The sequence below is a fragment of the Centruroides vittatus genome, unplaced genomic scaffold, assembly GCF_030686945.1.
Source record: "Centruroides vittatus isolate TY-2023 unplaced genomic scaffold, ASM3068694v2 contig_13, whole genome shotgun sequence".
In the NCBI taxonomy this organism is placed as follows: Eukaryota; Metazoa; Arthropoda; class Arachnida; order Scorpiones; family Buthidae; genus Centruroides; species Centruroides vittatus.
In genome coordinates, this window is record NW_027120828.1 from 172,780 (window position 1) to 195,936 (window position 23,157).

Genomic DNA, 23,157 nt, shown 5'->3' on the forward strand with positions numbered 1-23,157 from the left:
ATCTTTAAATGCTCTAACCCATTTTCTTACTATTCCATCACTCATAATGTTTTTTCCATGCACCTCATTAATCTGCCAATGAATGTCGGTCACTTTCACATCTTTTGCATTAAGAAAACGAATCATCATGAGTACTTCACAATTGGCAGGATTTTCAATTGTCTGAGGCATTTTAAACACTTTCGTAATGGTGTCTGTGGCCAGCCAACAGATGTAGATACTCAGTTTGCATTTGCAGAACACCGACCACAGTACTGCAGTGGTCGGTGCACTATTTTAAAACAGTATTTGCTTTAAAAAAAATCCCTTATGTGTATATGTATATGTAAGTATAACTTATAGGCAGTGAGCAGTAATAAAATATCACCAAATGCAAGTAAAATGATGCAGAGAATTTTTATTAAACATAACGACGAAATATTGTCATTCTGTATGTTTCACTTAAGGCCAAACTAACAATATATCATCATGTCGGGATAGAAGGGTTAATATTTTACCTACAGTATATTAAAACTAAATTTATTTTTTAAATTAGTATTCATTAAAAATTGATTAATATATTTAAATTTTTGTTTATAAATTTTTTAAATTAAAAAAAAATAGCTTTTATTGACATTTTTTAAATAAATATATAATTTCTGTGATTTAATATTATATATATAATATATCTATTAATTTTATAATTTTTTCTTTCAGATATGTTTTAAAACATTTTATAAAAATGTATATATTGTATTTTTAAAATAATTATATATACAATTTATATACAAAGGAGCAGTAATGGTAATGCTACTGGCCAAGATAGAAGACGGCGTGTTCATAATGAGGTAGAGCGCCGTCGTAAGGATAAAATAAATAGTTGGATCCTTCGCATTGGTGAATTACTGCCAGATAAAAACAGAAAGAAACAAGTAAGATTTTCTTCAATCTATTTTACAATTGAATTTTTTATAATAAAAAATTAGATATTTGTATTAACATTTTAAAAAAAATCCATTTTATCCGAGAGTTATTTATCCGAATCAATTGGGGACTGGGGTTGTTCGGATAACTGATCGTGTATGAAAAAATGTATTAACCTGTCCAATGTTGAAATTTTTCTCCGTTGCGTGTCGCTTCGTGTTGAATTTTCGTCGATTTTAAGCCTAACGAAAATTTTTATAACAACAATCGAGGCTATTGTATTATTAAAAATTATTTCTTTATTTTGTACAAACAAAATAAATATATTGAAAAATATAAAATCATAAAAATTATACTTTAGAAGTGAATCTAGTATCAAAAAAGTTCGATTCAGCACGACACAGTCCGACTGAAAATCGTTCGGATAACCAACGTTTCGGATAACCAGTGTTTGGATGAACGAGTCTCTACTGTACCGGATTTTTTCTGGCAACAGAATTTAAAATTGTATATAGTGCCTTCTGTTATGACATTTTATTAAAAAAAGCTTAATTTTAAGGGTAGATATAAGTTTTATAAAAAAATTGTAAGTGCTAATAATGAGTAAAATCTTTAAATCAGACTCCACTCGAGATATGATGTGAACCCTTCTATCTCCCCACCCCTTGATCTTTGACCATCAAAATTTAATAGTGTCAATCCTCTTTATACACAACCTCCCTAAAAAATTTCAGAAATCTTAAACAAAAAGCGCAGGAGTTATTAAGCTTTAAAGAGGGTGAATAAAATCGTGTTCCCTCCACACACACACATCCATACATACAGAAAAACACCCAAAATTTTTTTGCATTTCTTGATGTTTCAAGGTCCTCTGAGTCCAAAGATTAAAAGTCTTGGGAGTCAATTTTTGACCAATTGCCATATTTTTTCTCTGTTTTAAGATTCAGGAAAGTAATAATACTGGTATATTAAATACAGTAGAGAGTTGTTCATCCGAACCCTGGTTATCCGAACAATTTTCAGTTGGACTGTGTCATGCTGAATTGAACTTTTTTGATACTAGATTTACTTCTAAAGTATAATTTATATGTTTTTATATTTTTCAATATATTTATTTTGTTTGTACAAAATAAAGAAATAATTTTTAATGATACAATAGCCTCGCTATAATTATAAAAATTTTCGTTAGGCTTAAAATCGATGAAAATTCAACACAAAGCGACATGCAACGGAGAAAAATTTCAACATCGGATAGGTTAATATATTTTTTCGTACATAATCGGTTATCCGAACAAATCACTAATCCGAACAACCCCAGTCCCCAATTGGTTCGGATTAACGACACTCTACTGTATAATATTTAACAAAAAGAAGTTTTTTTAAAAACTCTTTATTTACATTCCTTGTTTAAAAGCAGATAAGTCTTAATACAGTAATGTGATTACAAAGTAGACAAATATTTCAAGGAAAATTAAATGAATAAATCCATTAAGTAATTTCATTGAATTCATTCTATATGTTAAACATTATACTGTATGAAGGAAGGTTCAAAATTAAAGTCAAATGTCTTTTGAGACACCTTGTATTTGTTTAACTGGTTAACATAACTTACATAAACTAAACATCATATTAATTATATTCAATTAGTTTGTTGGCTTTTATGATATACAGGTACTCCTCACTTTACGACCTATCTGCTTAACGACCGCTCGCACTTACGACCAATCGAGTTTCGACCTGCAATTCAGGGAATCCCCTTTCTCAGCTTGAGTGTCGGTCAGTGGTGAATGGTAATTTGCGCACTAAGCATACTATAATAGTCTTTTTATGAATAAATTTAAAGTTTGTTGCATAATTTGTATAATTTTACAACGATTTTATATTCTCAGTGCAAGCTTCTCGCTTATCGACCAATTCGCTTAACGACGTAGTTGTCAGAACGGAACTCGGTCATAAAGTGAGGAGTACCTGTATTTCTTTTATATTTAAATGTAAATGCATTAAACAATAGATGAGTGTTGACAATACATCCAAACTCAATAATTACAATAGAAAATTATAATAACTACTTTGTCTTGTACTTTTGTCAAAATTTTTCACTATTTGAAATTTGTTGATGTAGATTTCAGAAATATTTACTAGACTTCTATCACAAAATACTGATTATCAAGACATTAGGAAAGTTAAAGACAAAAAATTAGGTTATGTTTCAGCATAACCTAATTATTTTAAGGATATATTTTAAGAACAACTCAACAAACTTGATTTTTGATTAAAATCATACAATCTGCCAAGTTATTAGGGTATGATTAGGTTAAGTTAATAATTACATACATACTAATTTATCTACAGACAATAATTAGAATACAAAGTAATTCTAAATTAAAATTATCATGAAATAATGGCTTAAGCACCTACCTCTAGACAAATTACTTTATATCTAATGATTAACTTAGTCTAATTGTAGCCTGATAATTTGGTAGATTGTTTGACTTTAATATTTTAAGAATAACTAAAATCAGTTTGGAATAGCTACATGCTGTTGTTTGTAATTCAGTTGTTGTCAATGAAATGACTGGGTCATGAATAATTATAACCAATTATATATCATAAGATATGTTGCATGAAGCATTTCGTTCCAAACTGTGTCTTATCCACTTATAAAATATTTGTAAGATCTGTGCTATCCAATTACTAGTATAAAGAACTATCATAATATAATGTTTATCTTGTTCAAAAACAGATTTACAGCATTCTGCATGGTTGTTTATAAACCAACATTAGCACTGTCAATTACTTATAAAAACATATCATGAAAATTCACACCTTTCTCTCACTTTTCAGCAGTAACTGCTGGAAAGTGTGAGAAAGGTCAACTTAAAATTCATATAACTAATTTAAAAATTTATCCCAACAACAAGTGATTGATCTTCATGATTTTATGACAAAAATCCTAAATAATTTTAATAACCATTCATTAATTTCCTCAACATTTAAAGAAGAGTGTGTTCATTTTTTAAATTAGAAAATGTATTTGATAAACTTGCAGTTATTCAAATTAATGAAAAATAAAACTATTATAATAAACCAGGAAGTTTTAACAGCAAAATTTAGAAATAATTTAACAAAAATCTTCCTTGTTTTGTATTTTAATTGAAAAAAATGAATTTTTTATTTAGTTAATGAACAAATTATTAAAAAGGTGGTTAAATATAATAAATTTATATTATTTTATTGATTTTTAAAGTTGAAATTTGACATTTAAATTAAGGATATTTTTTTAACCCGAACACATCTGAGATTTAAAAGAATTGTGCCAAGTAAAAATTATGACAGTCAAATTTTTTAGAATTTTTTTTTTTTATGAAGATAAGCTTAATGCTTCAAAGCAAAATGTAAAAAACATTAATACAGGTAAAAAGAACTTGTGAGTACTGCTTTGAAATGCCAAGCTTACCAGAGCAAAATTCCTAAGAAAAAATTTGACTGTTATCCAAATTGTCATAATTTTTTTTACTTGGTGCAATTCTTTTGCATCTCAAATGTTTTTGTTTGAATATCAACTATTTTTTGGTTATTTAATAATCAATCTCGTCAATAATCATGAATACCTGAGATGATGACTTAGTGTACAGTTCGGTTCATGCTTGGCAACGTGACTGCTGCCAACCAAATGCTTTCAATATGCTGCTAGTAAAATCATTATAAAATGTTTTAATTTGCATAAATTTGAGCTTTTTTTTTTTATTTCTGGACTAGCTGACCCGGCCACGCATTGTTCTGGCTCAAAATGTATCTATTATAAATGTATAACACTTCCCCCGTGGGGGGAATTTCAAAAAATTCCTTCTTAGTGTACATTCTCTTGACGTATCCTATTAAAACGCAATCAAAAACGCATCTAAAATAGTATAATAAAAGCCGAGTTCTTCACAGTAAGCCTTAATCCTGTCCATCTCCCCCCAGTGGGGGGAATTTTGACATGTATATTATATAAAAACATGTGCGTATTCGAATGCAACATTGTGTCAAAATTTCAAAGGAATTGGTAGGAACAAGCAAACGTTATATTTTATTTATATAGATAGATGGAAAATGATATACTTTAGTCCATTCTCACAGAAAAGCATAATGCCTCACAGAAAAGCAAACTTGGGTCGTCGGAAGTTAGTGCCATCTGTTGGACATAAAAGCCTTAATCCGCATATAAATATATTTTTGAAAGAGGGGAAATGGTGGTCTTCACATATGCCAGAAACCTTTGCGGGAGTGTATTAAACAACTTCCCAAAGTTTCATGGCAATCGGATAAATGGTGTGGTAATGCATGAAGGACAAAAACACAGACAGACATACATTCGTTTTTATATATGAAGCGTGCAATGCCATAAGGTTGTAAATGCCATTTTTCTCAAAATTCGTTTTATTGAAGAAATGAATTTTAAATGCAATGTTTTTTCCTACAAAAAAATATTGTGGCGATTGTGGCGCTCTAAGTGGCTATATTTTGAAGATGACGTTATGTGCAAGCCATAACGTTTTAAGCGCCAAAGCGCAAGCCACGTGACTTTTGGCGCATAAATGTTACGGTTTATTTTTACATCATTTTGTTATTCCAATTTGTAACGCAGTGAGTTTTTTATGAGTGAAATGAATTCCTTAAAGTATGAAATACCTAAAAGAAGAAAGAAATGTGCAGAAAAATGGAAGAAGAACATTCAAAAGAAACAAAAAAATAGTGGCTTAGAGTACATTTCTCCCATATCACAGAAAGTTAATCCGAGAAAGGATCCACCAACAGGGGTAAGTAAAAGACTTAATACTTCAAAAATATAGACGTAGATTTGAGATTTGCAACATATGGATAGTTATTGTGTCTATGCATGGGTGAACAACTTGTATATGACTGTTTCCAACAAGTTTGTCAAACTTTTTGTTTACGTTACAGGTGACATGCAAGTGTTCCTTCGCTTGCAAAAACGTAACGTTGGCTTACCGTCAGGAACTCTTCCAACAATTTTATGAACTGGCTGACTACAATAAGCAACAGAGTTATCTTCAAAGACTTGTTCATCCCCAGATGATAAAAAGGAGACGATATGGGAAGTACCACCATCCTTCTGGAAGTAGAAGGCAACACTCTTTCAGTTATCATTTGCTTCTTCCCGGTGGAAGTGAAATAAGAGTTTGTCTTAAGACTTTGTGTAATACATTCGGGGTTACTGCAAGAAGAATTCAGTTGATTAGAGAAAAGATTTTGGAAGGAAAAATGGATGCTACTGATCAAAGAGGAGGCCAGCGAAAATGTACTGAAAAGCAGTTGTGGACGGAAAAAATAATTGAGCACATTAAGAGTTTTCCAAGTGAAGAAAGTCATTATGCTCGAGCCAAAAGTACAGATAAAATGTACTTATCACCTGATCTCAATGTTAGCAGAATGTATAGAGCCTTCCTTGAGAAATATTGTCAACAGTACGCTGGGAGCAAAGCCCCAGTTACTCGACAATGGTACAATGAAATTTTTCTGACCAAATTCAATCTGTCTTTTCAAAGACCTCGCATGGACACTTGCTCAAGTTGTGACCGCCTTGATGTACGAATAAAAGTTGGTGATGCATCAGCAAAAACAGAACTGGAATTACATCATTACAGAGCTGAAGTAACCACAAAAGACATGTCTGATGACACAAAAAATGCTAAAACCTCAGATTCGTATGTTATATCTTTTGACTTGCAGCAGCAAATGTATATACCACAATTAACACACACTGAAATGTATTATGCTCAACAATTGGCATGCTACAACCTTGGAATTCACGATTCAATTAAAGAGAAAGGATGCATGTGTTTGTGGAGTGAGAATTTTGGAGGAAGAGGGTCTTTGGAAATATCATCCTGTATATACCATTATATTACTACTGAGGCTGCTATTGGTGACCGAAAGAAGCTGACTTTGTGGACAGACAATTGTGTTGGTCAAAACAAAAATCAATACGTGATAGCCATGTATCTGGTGTTATTGGCCAATAATGTATTTTCAGAAATAACACATAAATGCCCTGTAAAGGGTCACACATTTCTCAGCTGTGATCGAGACTTTGCTCTAATTGAAAAACGGAGGAAAAAATGCAAAGCCTACACACTAAAGGATCTTGTGGACATCATTAAAAGTGCAGGGACCAAAAACCCTTTTACCTGCATCGTATTTGAGAAATTTCATGACTTTAAATCGATTGCCCACGCATTTTTGAATACAAAAGACCTGGGAATCTCAACAGCATCCCAAATTAGACTCTCATCAAATAACTTTGGTAAAGTTATGATTGCTAAAGATGGAGGTAAAGCAGCAAGATGGTGCACTGGGCTTAATGTGCTGAAAGATGGAGTTAGCATTGATGATTTCAAAAATCTTCCACTTCCTCTTGCTCGCTCCCATTTTGGGATTCCTCAAAAGAAGAAACCTGACATTGGTAAAATGATACCATTTTTAAATCCAATAGCACAAACCTATTTCAAGGAGATGCTAGCAGAACCGGATAACTAAATGCCAGTTTATTAATAGTTAACCTGTCACTTTATTATTTGATATTTCAAAATGATATTTGGACTTCCATTAATCTTTCAAATTTGAAGTTTTTAAATACGTTTTAACTTTTATTACACTAAATTAATACCTTATTGATAAAGATTACAGCCCAGTTCAAGTCATTAATAGATTATTGTCAGTTTTTAATGTTAAAATTGATATTGAATTTGTAAATTGTGTTTAATAATTTAAATGTAAGTTTTTGGTATTCAAAACTGTTTTTCAGCTGTAGAAACATTAATTTTATGACTGCAATCGTTTTTGGCATTTACAACTTTATGCACTTGCACAATTTTGGCATTTACAACGTTATGGCTCTAACCCTGTTTTTAAACTTTTTTTGTTTCCTTACTATTATTCGTAGGTGTTTGAAATTAAACCCAATGTTTTATTCCAAACTATAAATTGTTAAAATAATTTTTCTAGCATTTGATTAAAGTTTGTTCATTAGAAAAAGTGTTTTTTCTCTCTCCTGAAAAATTTGTTTTTTTGCATTTACAACCTTATGGCATTGCACGCTTCATATATAGATAACATTTTGAACAAAAATCTGTTGTTTTGATGCAATTTTATCTTTACAAGCATAAAATTAAGTTTTAAAAGTAAAATTACTCTATGGGGAACCTCATAAACTTTGATCTATTGATTCAGAAGTTTCACCAGCCACCTTATTGATAACGAGAAATGCTTAAGTTTAAAATTTGAGCTTTCTAGACTCATTAGTTTTTTTTCCTAAGAGCATCTGCAGTGCTAGGTGAAGAAAAGAAAAAGAAAATACAGCTTTTTTGGTGATTTTTGCATTTTTGAATTGCTTAAATTTTGGCAACTCCTTTACAAAAAACCCAAAATTTTGTATACTACTTAAGAAAATGAATATCTTCTTTGAATATACTTACTATAGGTGTTTGGGGTGAGATATCGACCACTGAAACTCTTAATTCCTATATATATAGTCAGTCGGTGACTTTTTCACTTGATACAAAGTCACTGCCATGATTTTCAATGTAACCATACCTTAAAAAATTATATCACTTTGTTCAAGAATAAAGAATTACAGTAATTTATGTTAAATGATAACTAATCATTAACATTACTATTAATTTTCATATTTTATTTTATAAACTAATTTATTTTAAACTCATAGTTATAGTTAATTTTAGAAAACTTATCATGATTATTATAAAAGCTTTCATATAAAACATACTTCATTTTAAAAGTTGCTTAAGCATAATTGAAAACTCAAAGATATCAAATTAATGTCCATTTTGATTTCAAAACTAATAAGAAATAGATGTGTGTGTTGTGTTATGATGTACTGAGTATAATTAACATATTACTTTTATTTTTTTCATATACCTTTACTTTATTGGTATTTTTGAATATTGAAAATTATATATATATATAATCACTTGTGGACTAGAGATTACTGACCCAAAAACATAATAATAAAAAGATTTCCAAGGTAAAAATAATTAATTATACATATATAATAAAAATTAGTAAGTGATTTTCTGTTATTTCTGTGGTAAAATTTATTCACTTTCAATAATAATAGCCACAATTTTTTAAAGAATATTCTTAATTTTGGATATTTAAATATTTTTAATATTCAAAATAAGCATCTTTTGCTAATATTCATACCTTTTGTCAAAGCAATACTAGGAGCCATATTTTTGTAATATTTCTAATTGTTGTGGGTTATATTTTACCTTTCATTTGTTCTTGATAAGGGAATATCTGACAAAGAAGGGCACAATAAAACTTTCCCAATTTCCTCTTTTGATTTTACTGATAAAATTTTATCTGTTCTTGAGAATTAAAGAAAAGTTAAATCATGTAGATTCCAAAAAACAGCAAGCTGCAGCAACAAAAACCGTTAAAGACCTCACAAAAAATGGCTCTAGGGCTGCTTTAACAAGTGGCATAGATTCCGACAGAAGTTTGTAGGCACAGGAGGAGCTTATTTTGAAGGTAATTTGGTATAAGAGTTTCTATGTATTGTATAATAAAACTTCTTTAAAAGTTCAGTTTATTTTTTAATACTGCTATATATTTTCAATAAAGTTGAAAAGTTAGAAGTATTATTAATAATTATTATTTAATAACAATATATAATACAAATTAATTCGCCATAAGAAAAAATTTCTAATATTTTATTGATATAAACTTCCATGAAAGTTTATATCAATAAAATATTAGAAATTATCAATAAATTATTATGAATAACTTAGACTTTAGACAAGCCAGTCTTGGCAGTATTGCATGTTAAATAGGATTTTTATGAAATTATGTAATGAAATCCATTATAGATTTAATGTAATAATTTTTTATTTATTTTAAGCTTTTATTAATCAAATGTTCTGAATAAAAATTTCAGATAATTGAAAATAAATTATTATCTAGAGTCAAATGATATTTATTTATTTATTTTTATTAGTGTATCAATGAAATTTTGGAACAAGCTGTTGTTTACATCAGTTATTTGAAGGATTCAAATGATAAGTTACTCCAAGAAAAATGTTCAGAGGTGCAAGGTAAAAAGTCTTATTCTTTTAAACACATGTAAACTTTCTTTTTAAATGCATTTGTAAGAATTGATATATTTGAAGATGTGTGATATTTTAATGGTATCATAAATGAGTCAGTTTTTACACAATTTTACAAAAATTCATAAAACAGTTAACTTAAATTGTTGAATTTCTTATTTATAAATGACATTTTATATGAAGTTTAAAATAATGGTAATAATAATGCTTATATGTAGTTTAAAACAAAAAATGGAATGCATTAAAGCATATTCTGAAGTATATGATAGTTTCAAAAATAGTCATTAACTCAATAAATGTACTAGAAAAATGCAAAAGATCATTTAATACAAAACTATGTTTTACAACTTAAATTTCCTGAATTCTGTTAGGCATTGTGTCACTTAACTTTCTGCAGATTCTTGATTCATTATTATTCCAAATAGCTTCTATTCATTTTCAAATTTTTTTATATTTGATGATCAGTTGTTTGGTATAACTGACCCAGGGTACTGTACCCTGGGGCATGTAGCCTGCTTTTTTTCCTAATCCCCAAGGGTGCCCATTATCAACAAAATAGTTCAGTTGTTTCAATTATATTAACAGCTGATAACTCATTCTATATTTTTATATATTTGACTAACTTTAATACTGTTTGAATTAATGTTTTTGTGTAATCATTGTTTTCCTTATAAAAATACTACTATTATGATTTCAGTTACTCTGCATTCTTTTTATCTTTTTTCTTTTATTGAAAACATGTAGTGTGGTTTCAAAGTAAGAGATAAACTTCAAGAGTGGATTCCTGGCAAGTCAAAGAACAAAAGTAGTCCTATTAACACATCTGGAAATGTACTGGTGCTAAGATAGATGACATGATTTGTGTCATGAACTGTACACACAGGATATAACATTACACAGCAGTGGCATACATATTTCATGCAGAATCACAACAGATGCTCAAAATATCCTCCATTGGTCTCAATTCAAGTGGTCACACATCATCTCATCACTTGGGGCATGTACTGTACCCTGCTTTTTTTCCTAATTCCCAAGGGTGCCCATTATCAACAAAATACAGAAAATTTATGACTTCTAGCTTGTTCTACAAATATAAAAGAAACTAATGTAGTAGTTCCTAAAATTTTTTGATTTGCAACTCCCTTGCTAAATCCAGATTTTCCCAAGGCCCCCTATGTCAAATTCTAATAAATACAATTTGCGAAATAGCGAAATAGCCAATATTTTTAAAATTAAGTAAAATTACAAAAATTTCATAACATTTTGTGGTGCCCCTGTGAGGAAACTGCAGCATACACTTTGGGAACTGCTGAACTAATGAATAATATTTGTCCATTGTCCCATGCATCATTTTATGTTGAACGAAACTGCATTTCTTATTTTCAAAGCCAAGTTAGCATCTAGGACAGTCAGTCATCTTGTGAGAGTGCTGATCCAATGTTGAATTATAGAGTTTGAAGCTTCTTGCATAATGTGTGATGTTCATTTTTTATAGCTTGTGCCCTCATTTTTGTAGTCTGTCATTGGATGTAACTATGGTACAACTGCAGTCTCTTGAACATTCCCAATTGCTTTTTTGTATGTGAATATCATGTCTGTCTGTTCTTGATAGGAATAATGAATCATTCTCACAGCACTACACTGTACACTTGCATCATGAACCTGTTTAGCAGACAGACAACATATAGCATACTTCCACTTGCACTGCTATGATTGCTTATAAGGAGATCTGTTGTCATGATGTCATCCATCACTAGTGCATTTCTAGACATATATTAATATGACCATTTTTGTTCTTTGTCCTTCCAGGAATCCACTACTGAAATTTGTTCTCATAGTTTTGAATCGTTTTGTATAATTGTGGAATTTATGGATAGATGTATAAATAAGCTTATTATCAAATTACATAACTCTTTATTTTAATTTAACTTTTCTCTTAATATGTTTATTATTATGTTGTTCATTATGTATATTGTTGATTCATTTATGATATTCTCTGTATGTTAAAAATATTAATAAAGAAAGAAAGATTTTTTCTAAAGTTTGTTAATTTATAAAAATAAGAAATAATTGATTAATAAATATATATTTTATAATTTATTTTTCATATTACTATTATATATGATGTACAGGTTTTTCACTCAAATGTACCTAATTTCAGTTACCTGTGAAAAATAATAGTTTAAGATGTAATGAAATAGGTTTTGTCTAAAAGGAAAACTTGAAAAGTTTCATTTAAACAAATCACCTTATCATTATGTGCTCCAGTAGAGTGCACAGACAACTCGAGCTGCTAGATGATCTCTTGCTTTGTAACTTGTAACATGTCTTCGATCTTAGTGGTGATGGCTGTAATGATGCATTAATGAAGATTCTCAAGATCTGTTAATTTTGTTGCATAAACTTTGTCTTTCTCATAATGCCAGAGAAAGAAAGTGAGGTCAGGTGAACTTGAGGCCATGCAGTCAGTCCTCCCCTCCTAATTCAGCATTTGTGGAAAATCTGGTCCAGAATTTGACAAACTTCTCTCTGCCAATTGTTGTAGGTATCTTGTTGAAGCAAACAAACTTCAAGAAGCAGACAATGAATTTGTAGGAAGAAGAATAGCTCCAGCATGTTGGTGCATGTAGTTCCATTAACAGTTTCCTCAGAGAAGATGGAAGGCCTCAGTTAGTGAGAATGCCTACCAAACATTGAATTTAGGACTGTTTCAAGTGTGTCCAACAAAAGCATGTGGAATTTTTGTCTCCCTGAATCATGTAGTAAATTCATCTTTCCCGACAGATGAAATATTGCCTAACTGGAGAGGAAGTCTTAGACAGAAAATTGGCCTACCATTTTTGATCTCTGTGTACTGGAGTGCACATAAAGAGACAATGATTTGTTTAAATGAAACTTTATGAATTTTCCTTTCAGACAAAACTTGTTACATTATATCCTGAACTATTAACTGTTCACAAGTAACTTAAATTAGGTACATTTGAGTGGAATATCTGTACTTGAATAATATAAAATTTCAAGATTTGAAATTTTATATATTTTGAATTTTCCTTATTAAAACTTAAGAATTTAGAGAACAGTGTTTTAATTTGAGTAATTTTTTTTAACTGTTTTCCTCAGTAACAAAGTCATAATATTCTATTGTTGTACCTATTCACTGCAGTTTTACTTCTTGGAACAATAAAAACCAAATATAATGAAGAACATTAAAATGTGTTTTTGACTTAGTTTTAGAATTAGACTAATACCTTTATGATTAGGATGCTTTAAGTAGATGGTGTTATCATCTGATGATAAGTTTAATAATTAATTAAAAATAATTAACCAATTAAAGTAGTAAATTGATCTAATTTAAAACCATCTGGAAAGAACAGCTTAAGAGTGTAGTTTAAATTGGCAATTCCTACATAATGAGATGATATGTTACTAATTTATTATACTACTGAATTGTTAACCTAAAATTCAGACTGTATGAATTTAGAATTTATATATAGTTCTAATAGTTGCTTATGACTAAATTCAGCATTCATTACATTTGGTTTTATCCTAAAGCAGGTAAGTATTGTTATTTATGTTCAATGATTAACATTTGATTACAAATATGAATAATAATTATGAATCAAATTGAATTTAATTATTTACTTTCAATATACAGATGGTCTTTGACCTTTGGACAACTTGCTCTTTTGTACATACTTTGATACTCTTAAATTATTTTTCATATAATAAATTCAAACTTGTACATTTCAGCCAACAAACAAAAATTTCAAGTTATCAATCAGTGGCATTCTATCTGCCAGTTTTGGTTTTCATAATAATAAAATCATTTGTTTTTTGCTTTTTTTTAATCTACAGTTTGAACATGTTAAATAATATTTTATGCATTGTAACATATTCATTGTAGAAAAGTAAAACTTTCAGACCTCTTAAAAAGAGATTTTATAATTTGTTTTGGTTTACTGAGCACAAAACTTTTTATAATGTATAATTTTGTTGCTCAACTTTTGGACGTTTGTACACATCCTTAGGAATAGATTATGTCTGAAAGTCAAGCACTGCCTGTGTATATAAATTCCTTAACAAAATTTGATGTAAAGTAATTTAGTGAAAAATCTTAAAATTTTTTATAGTAATTCCAAAAATTATATGAAAAAGTTAACTATTTTTTAAACTTAAGTATTGAATAAGATGATAATTGCTTCTACGTTGTTTTTGAATCAAACATTTATACTGATAATACTAAGATTTTTCATGAATTATTACTTTCTGTTCTTCTATTCTGTTTTTAAAACATATTCAATATGTAATACAAAATAAAATGCAAAATTAGTCTCTTTATTGGGACAATTTTTATACTGATCAATTGTTATATTAAAAATTCTTCATGGATATAACTTTCTATATCAAATAGCTTGTAAAGTATATCCAGTTTAAGATACAAATTAGTCTGCATTTTTTTTGTCAAAGGATTGTCGGCTACTGCAAAGCAGTTTTTGGTACAGTCATTTCATATGAGAATTTTCTCTGTACAGAGTTCTAACTTCATAATGCAGAAAATTTGGAAGTTTTTAGAATTCACATTAAAAATATATGTTACATAATATCACATAAATATTCATATATAATGTTTTAACAGAGTATTATTATCTAAGTTCCACTGTTCTACTGAAATCACATTTTCATATTTTAAATGTTCAGATTTATGTCATACAATGTAATTTTTATACTGTATAATAATCATTTCAATATGAATATTCCAAAATCAGTAACTATATTCAGTTCATTTCTTTAACTTTACTCATTCAATCTAGATAGATTTGGCATGCACAAATCTTTATAAGTTAAATATATCCGTTTTGGCATACAGATTCTCATATAATCTAGACATTCATAATTTTTCATGATTAATTTGGTTAAATCATTCTTGTACTTCACCTAAGCTGGTTAATACTGTTATAAGTCAGATCTGCTTGTAATGAGCAAAATTGTAGATAACTTATATAACTTATTAACACCTCACATCAATAAATTAAATTAATTTTTTTTTAACATTTTCAAATTTTTGATATTTGTAATGAAGAACTTTGAAAGAATCAAAATGTTGTTATTATGTTTAAATATATTATAAATATTTTTGTGACAGTTTTATTATAATCTCACTCAGACTTAATTTCACTGTAAGACACACACACCTTCATGCTGAGAACTTTAACTTTAAATTTAATCATAAAAAACAAACGTTTTCGGCCACTCCACTGGCCATCATCAGGTTAACTATATTCTAATACTATTTCGAACAACCCGTTCAAATTGAAATAGATTACAATAGAACTCGCGCGCTCAACTACGTAAACCAAAAGTAATATAAATAACATAGAAAAATAAATAAAATAAAATAAAATAAAACATGTCAATGGTACATGTAAACATAGCAATATCTATATATCTATAGGCAATCTTTTGCGCCTAGTTAATGTGTTCCTGTGACTTTTTTAATTAGAAACTTCCAAGCTGATGGTAAAATGGTCGCATCCTTGTAATTTAAGCATTTTGCCGACACTTGCAGCGACAACCGAAAAATGTGAAATTTATAAGTCCAGCTTATCCAAAAAATGCTTAAATTACAAGGATGCGACCATTTTACCATCAGCTTGGAAGTTTCTAATTAAAAAAGCCACAGGAACACATTAACTAGGCGCAAAAGATTGCCTATAGATATATAGATATTGCTGTGTTTACATGTACCATTGACATGTTTTATTTTATTTTATTTTATTTATTTTTCTATGTTATTTATATTACTTTTGGTTTACGTAGTTGAGCGCGCGAGTTCTATTGTAATCTATTTCAATTTGAACGGGTTGTTCGAAATAGTATTAGAATATAGTTAACCTGATGATGGCCAGTGGAGTGGCCGAAAACGTTTGTTTTTTATGATTAAATTTAAAGTTAAAGTTCTCAGCATGAAGGTGTGTGTGTCTTACAGTTTTATTATAGTTTGTTGTTGTAAATGATTCATTCAATTTGTGTAGTAATTCAAAAATTATGTACAAGTTTAAATTAATAATTTTGTAAGAATGTAAATTATTTATGTATTGTTTAATATATTATTTTTTAATAATAATTACAGTGGAAGAATTAAGAAGAATGAACAAAAGAATAAAAGATTTGGAAGAGCAGAACACCCAGTGCCTGAGGTTATTGCAAGCAGCTGGAATTACATGTACTTCATGTCCAGAAGAATTTTGTGATCAGAAATCTGGAAAATATTCTAATAAAATTACTTCAGAACAGGCCAGTGCCTTATTAACTCAATTTGAGAATGACTTGATAGAAAGTAATGTGACAAAGCTCAAATCTGTGATGCAAAGAAAATTGCAAAATAAAGGTAGTTCTGTAAGTGGTGATAGCATGGATACAGAACTTAATTGCAATGGAAAAACTTCTGATGATGATATCAGTGAAACAAGTATCATTTCAGAGAAGAGCCTGCCTGTTTCTCATCCAAGAAGTTCTAAAATAGATGGAGTAGTGTCTTCTGGAACAATATCAACAGTTACATCTCCAGTTCCATCATTAACTGATAATAAAGATAATCAAATTACAAAAGTAGTTAACAGTGTTTCACAAAGCGTGTGTTCCTCCTCTCCACTATCAAAAAGTGTAGACAATTGTCAATACACTGAGCCATGTTCTTCAGAAGGTCCAAATCTGTCATTAGATGTATGTGATATAACTGCTGTAACTCAAGCATTGCCTCCAGTCCCTGTGATGTCAACTTCTCAGAATTCCAGTGCTCTTCAGAATAATGTTCAAAAACTTTGTAAACAAACGGTAGCATCTTTCAACCAAGTGATTCAACCTCAGGTGTTGTCTCCTTGTGGAACAATACCTCCTACTGCAAACAGAGCTTCTAGCATTCAGAATATGTCTTCACCACTTATTGTTATTAATGAACATGGTATTCCTGTAATTCACAATATTGTTACATTTCAGAGTGTTCAACCGCCTGTATTTTCAAATTGTTCTTCCTCTCCAGCCCTTCTAACTTCTACTAATAATGGATTTGGACAGACCCAATCACCTCTTGGAATTTCACCACAAATTGCTGGATGCAGTAGCTACAAATCTATGTATGTTACTAAGGATTTTCAAAATCAAGCTAAAATTACATCAACTCCCACCACATTTAGTGTTACTGTTACCCCAAATAATTCAGTAACTGGTGTTCCAATTTTAGCAGCTGCAACTGGTTATACTTCTACAATCCGTCCACCAAATACTCTTACAACTGAAGGCAAGAATTTGCTGTCTCCTTTAGTTGCCCAAGTGCCTGTATCAGGTTCCTCACAGGAAAATACTATGAAGCTGTCGTCGGGTTTACCAACGTCCGCAATAGGGCAAGGAACACTCTCTCAAATCATCACTCATCCATCAGATGATTTAACAGCTTCAAATATGCATCTTCAATCATGCAACAGCCATAATTTATCTCAAAATATGCCTTGCAACACTCTACCTCCGACAGTAGTAACTCCTGGTGGCATATTAGTTGGGCAGCCATTGACAATCAATCAACAAGGACAGGTATTAACAATGGGGAGTGGACAAATTTTAGCCACACAGGGAAGCATAACAACTCAGCAGCCTCTCCCATCTGCTTTAATACTGCCTAATGGACAAGTCATTCCTGTCGTTAGCCAACCATCAGTTGTCTATGCAAATCCAGCAATGAATAATAATGTAGTTTTGACTCAAACAGGTAAACAAAATATTCAAGTGTCTAATTCTCCGGTAACAAATATCAAAAATCAGAATTCACCTTTACTTAATAATTCTATTAATAATAATATACTTTTTTCACCCTCAGGAACAACTAGAAATAATTTTAAAATGTCATCAGTTGCCTTAACACTATCTCAGAATGTGAATGCTCAACCATCCGTGTCATATACAATGAATAATGAAATCTCCCCACCGGCTGTTCAACAAAAGACGACAAATATTGGAATTGACTCTTTAAGACCTCCTCAGAATGATTCATCTATTATATCTACTGAAGAAGAATTAATAAAATGTACCACCAGTCAGACATTTCAGAATACATTGTCGACAGCACCTACCACAAAACCAAATTGTCTTAACATGGAAACAAATTCAAAAAGATCAGGTAATTTGAATAGCAAAAATGGAAATTCCATAAAAAACAGTAAATACAGCACATCTGGGAATAAACGAACAAATAGAATTTTAAAACCCAAACCTACATCTTCACCTCAGTCATTAGGTTTACAACATACAAAAATGCAACAAACAGTAAGAGATGTTGAAACAAAAAAACAAGAAAATAGCATTTTAAATAAAACATCAGCTAATGAAAAGAGTAATTTAAATAATGCTAACAATGTTGCTTCATGTACAAATTTAAATATGCCAGCAAATAAAACATCTGACAGTATCAAACTTAATATGAATGAGGCTGTAACAAAAGTATCTACAAATAATAATATGAGTTCTGGTATAACAACAGATATTTTGGCAAAAGCCACAGAATCAATATTTTCTAATTGTATGTCAGAACTTTCTCCATCAATTTCAAATTTTTCTTCAAATAAAGATGAATCATCACATAGCGAAAACACTGTAAACTGCCCAGTGATGGAGAATGGTAAAACAAACAAAAGTAATCATGAAGCATTATTAAATAAATCAACAAATGAAGAAAAGCAAGATAAGAAAGCACATTTGTATCATCTGGAAAATTCTAACACCTGTAATTCAATTGCAGAATCTTGCATTTCTTCTCAACCCCAAGATTTACTTAGCACTCTTACTGCAACAGTTTTTGGCGATTCTTCAGTCGATACAGCATCTGATGAATTAGAATTCACACAAGTAGATACATCAGCCTCTAAGCTAATGCCTACACTTTCCTCAAACATAATGGCAAAAAATTTAAAAGACGACAATGATGACAACCATGATTTGAATGTCGAAAAATTAAAAAATAGAAGTGATTGTAATAACAGTGATGCACCACCCCTGAAGAAAGCTAAAACAAATGAAGTATCTAATGGAAATAAAGGAATGCCCATAACAACAGTTCAGTCTATTGAAAAAGAACAATCAAATTGTTTTGTATCAAATACATTATCTGAGTGTAATGAAAATACTGCATCAACTTGTGAGACGTCACATAACAGAATTAATTCTGCAAATAAATGTTATTTATCTGAGGAAAAACAATTTAAACAAACACAACCCACTTGTGTATCTAGTACTTCAAATACGTTATCTGTAAGTGAAGTAACTCCTAATGTATCACAGATATTGCTTACAGACTCATCCTCTCAGATTCATTTAAGAACAGCACAGAAAAGTCCTCTGAAACAAAACTCATCCAATAATTTATCTACATTTGTTACAAATGGAGATAGTTCTGCATCTGATGCAGAGTTACCAACTTTAATTTTAGGCAGTTTAGGTGATGACAGTAATACTCCATCATCTGTAACTGGCAGTTCAAGTTCTGGTTTACCATTTTTGACATTATCCCCAAGTGAACCATTTTCTTCTGATTTGCATAAAGATGCATCTCATAATAATGAAAATTCATTTAATTTATTAGAAAACTGTAGGCAGTCTAATATTGAACCCATAGTATCTGTAAAAAACAAAGATTTTATTCAAAATAAAAAGACTTCTCCATCATCAGAACAGCAGAAAGAAAAATCTGTTAGAAATTCAACATATATGGAAACTAATAAGTCTACACATTCAAAACACAGTTTGTCTTCTAACCAATTACAGGAGCAAGAAGCTAATATTTCTTCAACATTGTCACCTCCTCTTTTGATCAAATCAAATTGTAATAGATCTGTTTCTACACAACAAAGGATTGTTCAAGACGAAAATATAAGTGGCCTTCAAAAGGATACACAATGCCCTTCATCTTCAGTTAATGTGAGAAGTATTTCAAGATCGAATGATGTGAACTGTCAGGTAACTTTAACTAATCAGTTGTCACCAGTTACCAGTTTAAGTTTTATTGCACCAAGTCCTCCTCCTCTGTTATCAAGAAATATTTTACATGAAACTCGTACCTCAACTCCAGCTTCAAATTCACCACATTTCTCACCGTTGTCATCTCAAGGTAATTTTAATGTTGTAAATAGTCAAACTCAACTTCTTGCCACCACAACACAATCTCAGAATTCAACACAAAACAGAATTTCTCCATTTAAGCTGACATCTGATAGAAATTCATCGACACCAAAATCTGTAGGAACTTTTCTTAATTCTGAAAATCCCTCTAATATAATAACATCCACTTCAACTGTTACTTCTACCACAACTAGTAATTCTGTTAATTTTCAACCACAAACTACAAGTCATACATTATCCAGTTACTCAGCAGAAGCTTTGATTGGACAGCAATCAACAATGACTTCTACATCATCTGGAAATCCTATTGTTTCTCAAGCACATTATAGCAACACATTAATTAGTGGATGCTCACGTGTTACTAGACCTCCCATTTCTTATTCAGCTGAAAGCCTAATTCAGACAAATTCTTGCATTGATAAAAAGCAAGAAACATTATCAAAAGAAACAATTTCTAATAACAACATGACATCAAACAATATGAATTCTTATAGACATCAGCCTCAACACTTGCAACATTCAGTTCAACAAACCACAATGTTGCAAGGAACTAACATAGGGCAGTCTATTGTTAGTAATGTTACTGAAAGAAGATTACCTTGTTCTAATTTATCAACATCCTCTGATATGATGCAGTCAAATTCATTGCAGTCAAACTTTCATTTGCAAGGAACATCACCTTACCCAAATTTAACGCATGGAATCACTACAGGTCCTCAGCAGAATTTAATGAATAATCATTTTGGAGGTAGTCCAATTTTAATGAGGCATGGAACATCTGCATGTCAACAATTAGATCAATGCCTACCTTGTAATCAACCATCACATAACAGTACCTCTATACCTCAAGCATATTCAAATATATCTTTGAATTTAGGAGGAAGCAAAAATTGCCACAACACAAATGCATTTCATCAGAACAGACCAAATGTTGAAACATCAATAACACAAACATTGTCCAGTTGTTTATCAAACGGGAATAATTTGAATCACATTGTAACTTCAAACAGCCAGCAACAGAATGGCTGTCTTTTCCCAAATCATGGTTCTTCTTCAATGCCAGCAGGACCATTATTGCAGATGCCTGAAACAAATTTTTCTCTGTTATCAAATACAACTTCGTTTAATAATCAAGTTAGAAATGATAATAGGCCACCTGTTTTTAATAATTTCCCTCAACACACACCTCAAAATCCTCTAGTAAACAATATTTTTCATGGATCTTTTGTTACAAGTGTAAATACTCAAAGGAATGAAGTAACAAATGTTATGACTGCCCAGCAATCAACACATCCAAATGAAGGAATAAAACAGGTGACTAGAGATCACAGAAGTAGCTCTCAGTCTCAGAGCCCTGCTCCTAATCAGTCTAAAATTTCACCAAAAACCAGTAAATCAAATGCAAAAAAGAATAAACAGAATTCGGTAAATGATGAAGTGATATCATCCACTCCGTACGACAATATCAATGCAAGAATGAGTACTCATTTTTCTGTTCCAGATTTATCATTTCCAAGAAATGATGGTCCTTGTCTGGGAAATAATTATTTTAGCAACTCTCAAAGATCTCTTGTTCCTACAATATCAAACATTCAAACGCAAAATAAAAACATTCCGTCAGTTGCAACCTCAGACACCAGTTTCACCGCAAATTCCGCATACAATCCAATATTTCGTCGTCAAGCTGACAACAGTCTCAATTTTAATTTTCAAGGTTCAAGTTTCAGCGTCAATTCATTGCACAGACCCGCAACGTCTGGAACCGACAACATATCTGCTGCCCAAATTAGTTGCCATACATCTACGGCTTCTGCTCATCCCATCCCAAATTTTAATTTGAGCAACATCTTTCCAGACATAAGTACATCTAGTGAAAGTATTAATTTGCCACCTATGAAGTTTCATCACAATAATCACATCATTACTCCACCAAATTCTAATCAGATTCAGGCATCGGAGGGAACTTCATTATCCCACGGTGCCACTCATCAAAATCGGGGACCTCCGCCTCTGTATCATAGTCGATCTCATCCACCCGTCATACATAACAGCGTGGGTTTTAACGGTATTCTAGGGCCGAACACACACAGTTTTGATGGTCACGGTGCTCAAATGGCCGTGGGCATCAACAATGCCATGGGTCATCCTCCTCCTCCTCCACCTCCGCCGCCACCTTTCGGGCCAACCCATGCACACACACCCTCATTCGGAAACGTCCTACCCCCACTCAACTTTCCCATGCACGATCACTGATAACGGGAATCAATATTTTGTAAGAGATTATGCATTGATTTAAAATGGCAGCTCCATTACGAATCGAGGAGAGGGATATTTGCGAGTTATAATTGTAGTTATAATTGCACATAGTTCTTTAGAGGAATGTCGCCGAAGAGAAGATGGTTTATTTGTATTTTTTATGAACTGTTGTTGTAAGCAATGGTTTATCCACAATATAAAATGGATATTTTTTTTCTACAAAAGAAAAAAATTCTTGGATCTCTTGTAGTAAAGATATCAAGAGATTATGTATAATAATGAATTTTTACAAGTAAGTAAATGTACAGGTCATTGTGATTATACTTAAGAGAGAATTGTTTATTTCTTCCAGAGAAAATATTTTATCCAGATATTTCACTTTTTGCTGTCAATGTCATTCATACATTTCATCAAGAAATATGTAGTTATTCACGTCAAATTGAATTTTGACTGTAAAGTTGAATAAAATGTCCTCATCAAGAATATTCTTAGTTATATATTCAATTAGTAAAAGTCGTCTTTTATTAATCAAATCAAAACAGCAAAGCGCTTTCACCCAATTTCGAGTACTGGGTAATTTCTCTCCTTAAAATGCGTTGTAAGCTCTATTAGCCTTAGAAACGCCGAATATAATACGAATTTCGTGAGATTCGATTTAATTGTTTTGATTTTCGAAAGTAATAGAATTTCGAAAGATTTTGTA

At 30.8% G+C, this 23,157-nt stretch overlaps 1 protein-coding gene across 2 annotated transcripts in view; it reads left to right on the top strand.

Moving 5' to 3' along the window:
• The window catches only part of LOC136989495 (serine-rich adhesin for platelets-like), a 62,323-nt gene extending 39,386 nt beyond the window's left edge, over nt 1-22,937 (top strand). The window contains exons 4-7 of one of the 2 annotated variants that reach the window (XM_067287683.1): nt 773-911; nt 9,926-10,022; nt 16,165-17,796; nt 17,905-22,937. In XM_067287683.1, the coding sequence (XP_067143784.1) occupies nt 773-911; nt 9,926-10,022; nt 16,165-17,796; nt 17,905-22,451 (6,415 nt within the window). In that variant the 3' untranslated portion in view covers nt 22,452-22,937. Of the gene's footprint in view, nt 1-772; nt 912-9,925; nt 10,023-16,164 lie in introns of both variants that reach the window. The other variant, XM_067287674.1, reaches the window with a different exon arrangement.
• Nucleotides 22,938-23,157: the final 220 nt, after the last annotated feature.